We start from the raw sequence: 8,323 nt of genomic DNA, 5'->3' as shown, positions 1-8,323 counted from the left end.
ACCCCACCCACGTATGTATGAGATAGTATTTAAAAAGTTCTCATGTGGTACCTGACGCAGAGTGGGTGCTTTCTAAATATTAGCTTTTGTGTTTTTTAAAAAAGATTTATGTATTTATTTGAGAGACAGAGTGTGTGTGTGTGAGTATGCATGCACAAGCAAGAGTGAGGGTGCAGGGAGAGAATCCCAAGCAGCCTCCACACCCAGGGCCCAATGTGGGGCTGGATCTCAGGACCCCGAGATCATGACCTGAGCTAAAACCAAGAGTTGGATGCTTAACTGTGTCCCCAGGCACCCCTGAATATTAGCTATTTTATTTAGGAATGCCCTAACTGCAAATGTCAGGGTCCCAGTTGCAGGAGATAAGGGAGGCAGGGGCAAGACAAGGAGACTCAGGGTGTTGTCTTCAAGGAGCCGGGCTTCTTGGATTCAAGTGCAATCACAGAACTTAGTGACTGTGTCGCATGAAGAAAGATATTTCATCTCCCTGGAAGAACAAAATCTACTCACCCAGACTCTCAGGGCTTTTGGGAGGCTTGAGTGAGATGCCATACCTGGAAGTGTTGTGCAAACTTTCAGTGACGTTATAAATAATAAAAGCTGTGTTTATTGGACATGTACATGATACCTCTTGAATCCTCAGTCAACCAAGGTAGGACTTGTCACTTAACATTTTATAGATGAGAAAACTGAGGCCCAGAAGTGAAGCGCTTGGGCCAAAGTCAACCAGCTTTTAGTGCCAAATACGTTCCTGTCATTGCTGTCACTAACCCAGAGCTGGAAGACGAGTGACTTGCCCAAGATCACACACAGTGGTACCAAATTGAGAACCTGGGTGTCGCAGTTTAAACCTTGCTGATGCCACCTTCAAGGACAGACAAATGGAACATTTCCACCCTGGAAGATGATGATGCAACTGGGCTGCTTCCCATTTCTGCTCTTGGGCTGTGGTGAGCATTGGGCCCCTTGGACCACCTCCTCCCAGAGCAGCTCTGATTCTGGCACCTGCCTGCTCCCAGATCCACCGGAAACTTCCAGCAGACCCCTTTCCTTTCTGGAAGAAGGCAGGGTTCACCGTCCCCTCCTGCAACTCCTCTCCAGGGCACAGACCCAAAGCGAGCCGGGTGGAAGTGTTTTTATTAGAGCTTTGGTCAGACGGGGCGCAGCCGGGTCGGGCTCGGGCTTTAGCAGGTGCTTGGACGCTATCCAGCCCCAACCCACCCCTCTCCCAGGAAGCGCCACCCTGGAGCCGGAGGGCAGCGCATCCGAGCATGGGCAGGGTCCTCGCTGAGACCTGTCCCCAGTCTGGGGCGGGCTGGCGAGCAGGGTGAGCAATAAACAGTCCTATTGTACAAATATACAGCGCGGACGGGGGCGGGGGCGGCGGACACCGCCTCCCGGGGGCCGGGACGGGGCGCTCTGCACCCGGCTCTGCAGCGAGCGGGCAGGAGAGCCTAGCCTGCGGCCCGGGCGGTGGGGAGGGCGGGCCAGGGGCGTCATAGCCGGGGAGGGCCCGCAGACAGGGCTGGGGAGCCGGGGGCTGGGTTGTCCTCAGCCCGCCCAGAGGGGAGTCCGGGGGTGGGGGGTGGAGGAGGGTGTAGATAAGGGATGGAGGGGGACGCGGGGAGCTCAATCGGAGTAGATGATGAAGCCGGAGAATGTGCTGTATTTGTTGCTGTTGCCGCCGTGCGCTTTGCCTCCGTCGAGCTTGATAAAGACCTCATCACCCGCGTCCAGGTGCAGGATCACACTGTTGCTGGCATAGTCATAGTTCTGGTCTGCGTCCTGGGCTATGGCGCTGGCCCGCACCTGCGGGGGGAGGGGGGGGCGGGGGGGGATGAGGGGGTGGAGGAGTAGGGGTGGTGTGCGTGAGAGGGTAGCGGGGAGGGAGGGAGAGAAGTAGGGTTGGGGAGGGAGGGGGACTGTCAGAGGTAAGGCAGCCACATGGGGAGGATCTTGGAGGCCCTAAAAGCCCCACCTTCAGCTCTCAGCCAGCTTCTCTCTGGTCATCCCCCCCGCCTTTCCAATCATAACTGTGTATTTGGGGACCTGGTTATAGAGGAGCCCTGGATTTCTAGGGCAGGTGTAATCTGGTTCTGAATTAGGAATCAAGGTGGAGCTGGCCTCCTTAACTCCTTTAGGTCTTACCGGCTGGCCTGCTGAAGACCTCAACAATGTCCCTGAGATGTCCCAGCCTGGAGCTCCCTCTTTGCAAAGAGGAATTATCTGGAACACCAGAGGATGGGGGGGCCATACCTTATCTCCTTATCATTCCTTCCTCTTTGCTTTAATTGTAACAACAATGCCTTATATTTCAGCCATACCTACCTGTTCTTACATCAGTGGATGGACACAAGGGTGCACCTTGGTTCCACGGGTCAAGTGGCTAGACTAATGCCAGACTGCTACTAGGCAACCACCCTAGTACTAGAACCCAATCTTTAAACTCCTTGTCTGTACTTCATTCTGGAGTCTTTCACACTGGAGTAGTGAGATGGAAGGTCTGGTAATTATTTCCCCTCCCAAGGCTCAGATTGAGACTGCAACTGGCCTCCAAAGAGCTGTCAGTTATACCTGTGATTCTTACCCCACCCAAAGGGGACTTCTGGCTCCTCCTATGTCACCCCAGGGTGGTAGAAAGGAAGTAGGTGGGAAGAAGAGAATCCAGGCTTTACATCTTTCTGTGATCCTCAGGCGGATGTGATATCTTTGCTGGCCCTTGTTTTGATGGGAGAAGGGAGGGATGGGCAGGATGATGAAGCAAGAGAGCACCAGCATTTTGGTGTGAAGCCTGCTGTCACTTTTGGGGGCTCTGACTATAATCATAAGATATTGAGGGGGTTGGTGGTGGACAAATGCCCTCCAGGAATTCCTCCCCAACAACTGAGGCAACACAAGGCATCATGAGCCAGAGGATCTGGGGCCTCTCGAGGATAGCCTGGGTGGAGAATGGGAAGAGAGGGACCATCTCCAAGGTGTTGAGAGGAGGCTGCATTGAGGGGGTTCTCCCAGCTGGGCTCCCATAACAGCCCCTCTCCATCCTTCCCCTTCCCCGAAGGTAGCTCTCCCAAGGGCTGACAGTCTGGGCTGGACCAAGTCAAATTAGGGGAAGGGCCCATTCTCCTTGTTGGGGCGGGAGGAGGAGGTTGCAGGTCAGCTGTGCCAAAGCTGCTGACTCAGCAGCAATGCTGCAATAGGAGGACCCAACACATTTGCATGCTGTCTGTTAGGTAAAGTCCAGATCCTTCCAGCCCCTTGTCTGCCCTCAACCTCTTTCTTCCTCAACCAAGGAAGGAACAGTTTGGGCACACTTAGCTGGGAAAACTCACAGTTCAGCTAAAGGTAGAGAAAATCAAATGAGAGGAAGAGGCTGTCTGTCAAGAAGCTCAGTTTCTCTGTTTAGAAAATGGATGAGAAGATCCTGCCTCACCACTGCAACCTTTATAAAAGCCTTTTGATGGTGAAGAAAAAAAAATTTTAATCTTGATGGGGCTTTGTGCTACTAGGCAAGCGCTCAAAGCAAGCAGCCAACTTCTGTATTGTTCCCTGGGCCCTAATCCTCATAGTATTTATTATTACGCATGCATTTTATTATCTTTGCTAATAAATTACTACTAATAACAATTATTTTTATTACCCAGATTAATTTAGCCTTAACTCATTAAAACAGTGTGCTTCTTAATAGCCAAATCCATTAGAATACAGTCATCTGTCATCAGGAATCTCCTGGTGATGTGACAGGCATCAGAACTGTTATGCTTATGTTTATTATTTATTCATCACCATGATTGTTGCTGTGATTATCCTAATTATCCATGGAGGCAGGGACAATTTATGCCCTTCCATCCTTAGACGGTGGGGAATCTAGGAGTGGAACCCAGGGGTCCTGATTCTCTGCCCGAGACTGGAAACTGTTGAGACATCTAACTCCTCCTGGGGGCCAAGGGGAAATTTGGGGAATTGAGGTTGCCATGGAAGCAAGAAAGCAAGTCTGAGACTTGTCACGAGGGGGCACTGTGGAATCACTTCCTAGAGTGCTGCTAGAAGGGAAACTGAGGCAGTGATCTGACCAGGGCCCTGGTTGGAGGAGGGGGGACAACCCAGGAAACATGCCCCTGCCCCCTGATCAATGCTAGAGTGTTGGATGTGCAGGAGTGGCTCCCCCAGGCAGCCAGCTTGGCCCACAGGGCATACTTGTGCTGTCCCACATTTATTGGGTCCCTGCTGTGCTAGGCACTGTGCTCTGTGCCCGGAAAGATATTCGAGGCTAGAAAAGGGCAGCAGGAGCCCCTCTCCCTCTGTCAGGCATCAGGCTGAGCTCCAGTGAGGAGCTCTACATGAGAGTCCTCAATGTATATGCTACTCCACCTCTCACCTCATTCAGGCCCTGTTGACTGAGCCCTTCCCCATTTGTAATATTCACCTTTCCAAAGTTCCTGCCCTGGACAACTAGGACCCTGGTCAAGGACTCTGGCCCATTCCCACACAGCCTCCTCTCTCCCGGCCCAGTTTATGAATTTCATGTCTTTCCTGATCCATCTGAACTGGGTACTCCCAGGGCAGCTGCAGGGAGCTTACCTCACTCAGGGCACCACCCCCAACCTACAGCCCCTTCCCCAGGCTCCTCAGATCTCCATGTCCTCATGAGCAAGGCTTGGTGCCACCAGGTTGGGCCTCAGGCATGGATGGGGGGGTGCTCCACACCAGGCAGGAAGGTAGTGAGTCCCGCTCCCCATCTTGTCCAGGGAAAGGCCAAGGAACAGTGTCAGCTCTGCCTTCCTGAGGAAATTCTGGAAGCCTTTCTGCAGGCAAGAAGCCAGGAAGGAAAAGCACAGAGCCCAACACTGCCACTGGTCTTGAAGGCACGGGAGGCAGAAGCCCCTCGGTTCTGTTCATGTACATTGCCCAGGACCATCATTCTTTCTCTGCTCACTTGAATGTCCCCTTCTACCTCTAAGCCATCCTTTTCTACCATTGATCTTTTTATTTTCTCACTAGCCATGTCTGGGGACTAGACATGGGGGCTGACCCAGGTTCGCCATCCTTTCCCTTGACCAGGTTGGTCTGGGTTGGGGCAGGCCCCACTGGATCATTCCCTCCAGCTAACACATTTGGGGACCAGAGTTGCCAGCTGGGCTCCCAGTCCTCCTCTGACACACAAATCGCTGGGGTATATTATGTGGTTACTACTCTCTCTCCTGCACAGACCACAAGGTCCCAGAGAGCAGGTGGATCAAACCCCACTACCTGGCTCCAAACCTGACTCCTAGTAAGGCTTCAAAATGGATATGTGGGATGACTTGTGAGATTTAATGAGTCTTGAGCAATCCTGATCATGTCACAAAGGATGTAGGGGAGAGGAGTGTAGGCCCCACTGTTTTGTTGGGGGGGAATGGTCTGAGTCACTGTTAAAAATGCTGGGTCTTGAAACCCTTCGTTAAAGCCACCTCCTTTTTTCTACTAGCCTGTGGTCCCACCTCCAGCGAGTACCTCCTCAGCAGGCTCTGCTGAAGAGGAAAGAAGAGGCTTTGAGATGGTTTCACCTCCCAGTGACTGGAGCAAGTGCCCCTTGCCCAAGCACACATCACCTTTGGGGTCACATTGTGCCTCATCTCTGAGGCCCTGCTGCAACCACCTGAGGTGGCGCCAGGTCTAGGGCCCACTGGTGGTCTGGTGACCAGCTCCCTATCCAGGCAAAATGGGCCCCGAACCCCCTGAAGGCTCAGCTCGGGGCCAGCCCAAACTTTCTTTGGGAAAGGAAGAGATTCCATTGATGAAGGTGACATTGCTGCATCCCTTATTGGTGATTAATAAGGAGAATCGTGGGGCTGTCTGCAGAATGAGCCCTCCCTGGATACTGAGGCCTCCCTTTTGGTCAGGAACCAAGGACAAAGAGGAGAGATGCGGGAAGCCTGACAAACACCAGTAGGAGAGAGACACTCAAGGAATAGAGAGGGGTGTTAAGCCCAGGGGACAGAGGCCAGAAACCCAGGAGAGCTGGGTAGGACCGGTAGACACAGGAGAGAGATGAGGAAAAGAGACAGAGTAGGAAAAAGAGGCAGGCAGGAGAGAAAGAAGAGGGGGTAGACTTACAAGTGCCTGGTAGTATTCGTGCTGACTCCCATGCCTGTCCTCTCCCCCACCCCCCAAGCCAGGTTCTACCTCAGGGTAGTACTGCAGTGGGAAGGCTTCCAACAGGGTCTTGGGTCCCAGTTGCAGGAGATTCCAACTCCCACCATCCTAGCTTTAGTTTGGACCCTTGCTGGTCTCTTTTTCCACTGGGATGCTCTGCCTCACTAGCCACCCCCCCAACCCCCGGGGGGTGGGGGGCTTGGCCACCATGGTCTGGGAATACAGGAAAGGGAGGGGGTTTCAAAAGGGAAGGGAACTGGGCAAGACTGTCACCCTGTGGCAGAGTTAGGTCGATGTTGGCCCTGGGGCAGGAGTTTCAGAGAGAAAGCACCATGCACTACCCTCCCAGTACCACCAGCCTGGTGCCAGCTTCCGTCCCTGGGATGGGAATAGGGAATGCCCCAGGAATCAGGAGCAGCAGCTGCAAGATCAAGGGAGGGGGAGTTTCCATCTCTTTGCCCGGCCTCAGGAGGAAAAACTTTCCCCCAGAGGAGGCTTTCTTGCGCCTGTAGCTCTGACACTGTGGGAAGCCAAGCCACCGGGCTGCCCCGTGTTTTGCAAGGGTTTCAGATCTGCCCAGTGGTCCCTTCTCAGGGACCGAGGATGTATTGCAGCTAAAGCTTTGCGCCCCTGGCTCCCTTTGCCTGTGTCCAAAACATCTCCTACAGCTTGCCTTCTAGGCGTGCGCGCTTAGCGGTGCGCCCGGACGCCCGCGGGCGCCAGAGGCTGCCTCTCCCCAGAGCCTGTCTTTGCCCTCCCCTAATCGCCCGCTGGTATCAACCACAATCCCAGCTCTCAGATATCGCTTCCCAAGGGCCAAGTCCCCAAGGACCAGTCCGCGCGCCTGGGAGCCCTGCGCTCTGATTATTTTGTATTATCTCCCGCATTCCCATGCCGCGCGCCGGTGCCCAGGAACCGAGGAGTTAGTGCCAAGCGGTCCACCGTCCCCGCGTGTGATGCCTAAGCGGGGCTGCTGTAGGTCTCCACCTGTGCCCGCCGGTCCCCAAAGGTCCCGGGCTCCCTGGGTGCCCTGCCCCCAGGCCAGCCCCATGCCCCCGCCGGGCCCACCTGGCCGTTCTTGCAGAGGTCCGCCCACATACTGGTGCCGTCGCCGCCGCGCATGAGGACGTGGTAGGTGAAAAAGTAGGTGCCGGGAATGTTGCACGTAAACTTGCCGCTGGTCGCATCGTAATTGTTGCCTAGGTTGGTGACCACGTCGTCGAACTTGAGCACCTCGTAACCCTCGTGAGGGTTCTTGAGGCCGGCGTAGAAGGCCACGCGTGGCACCGTGGTGTAGGTGGCCGTGCTGATGGCGCCGCTGCCCCCCGCACCCGGTAGCCCGGGAGGGCCGGTCTTGCCTGGCTCACCCTTCTCCCCGGGTGGCCCCACAGGGCCCGGAGGACCTGGGTCCCCGGGGGGCCCCGGGGGGCCCGGCTTGCCTGTGCGGCCCGGTTTCCCCTGGGGGCCCTGCACCAGCGTGGAAGGCGGGGGCGCGCCGCTCTGCTCGCTCAGGGCGTCGCCGCCGTCGGGCCGAGCGCCGGCGCCGGGGCCCCGCGCGGGGTAGGGGTCGCATACCATGCGGCAGGTGCCCAGCATCTCATAGTGGCCGTCCGGGCCGCCCGAGCTCACCAGCACGGGGATGAGCACCACCAGCACCAGCAGCATCACCACGCCCGCAGCGGCCGCCAGCAGCGTTTTCCGGCCGGCGCGGAGCCTGGGGAGCGCCGGGCCGCCCGGCCGCGCCGTCGGGGCAATGGTGCCGGCGGGCGGGGGGCGCGGGCAGGGCGCCCGCGCTCAAGGGCGGTCCGGCGGGGCTGCGGGCATGGGGCCGGGCCCGGAGCGCCGCGCTGCGCTGGATGCGCCGCCGAGCCCAGCCGCCGGCTCCTGCCTCGCGCCTCCCTCCCGCTGCGCGGCCGGACTGAGAGCGGCGGCAGCCGCGTCCTGCCCGGCTCCTCCCGCCTCCTCGCGCTCGGGCCACCGCCCCCTCCGCCCCGCCCCGCCCCGCCAGCTCCCTGCCGCTCGGCGCCCGTGAGGGGTGGGGCCGTGGGCGGGGCCGGCACCTAATTGGGCCGCTGGAGGTAGGACTCCGCCCACCGAAGGGGCGGAGCCACGGAGATGAAGGCCGGAGCCGGGAGAGGAACCAGGAGACTGGGCGCTGGAGACTGACACTGGGAAATGGGGAGGATGCTTG

General features: G+C 57.0%; 1 protein-coding gene across 1 annotated transcript; it reads right to left on the bottom strand.

The window, feature by feature from the left end:
* Positions 1-1,120: 1,120 nt before the first annotated feature.
* On the bottom strand, positions 1,121-8,103 carry C1QL1 (complement C1q like 1). Its single transcript, XM_041723760.1, has 2 exons — positions 7,201-8,103; positions 1,121-1,809 (listed from the first exon to the last, which is right to left on the bottom strand). The coding sequence occupies exons 1-2, from the start codon at positions 7,795-7,797 to the stop codon at positions 1,630-1,632; spliced, it is 777 nt and encodes a 258-aa protein (XP_041579694.1). The 5' UTR covers positions 7,798-8,103; the 3' UTR covers positions 1,121-1,629.
* Between the last annotated feature and the right edge of the window lie 220 nt (positions 8,104-8,323).

Source organism: Vulpes lagopus, chromosome 12 (genome assembly GCF_018345385.1).
Source record: "Vulpes lagopus strain Blue_001 chromosome 12, ASM1834538v1, whole genome shotgun sequence".
Taxonomy (NCBI): Eukaryota; Metazoa; Chordata; class Mammalia; order Carnivora; family Canidae; genus Vulpes; species Vulpes lagopus.
The sequence above is the reverse complement of the archived record's forward strand: the minus strand, read 5'-3'. Positions and strand labels throughout refer to the sequence as shown.

Coding starts and splice junctions, on each gene's coding strand:
- C1QL1 (XM_041723760.1), bottom strand. CDS start 7,797: ATGCTGCTGGTGCTGGTGGTGCTCATCCCCGTGCTGGTGAGCTCGGGC. Junction 1,810..7,200: donor ACCTCTGCAAGAACGGCCAG/GTGGGCCCGGCG, acceptor CTCCCCCCGCAG/GTGCGGGCCAGCGCCATAGC.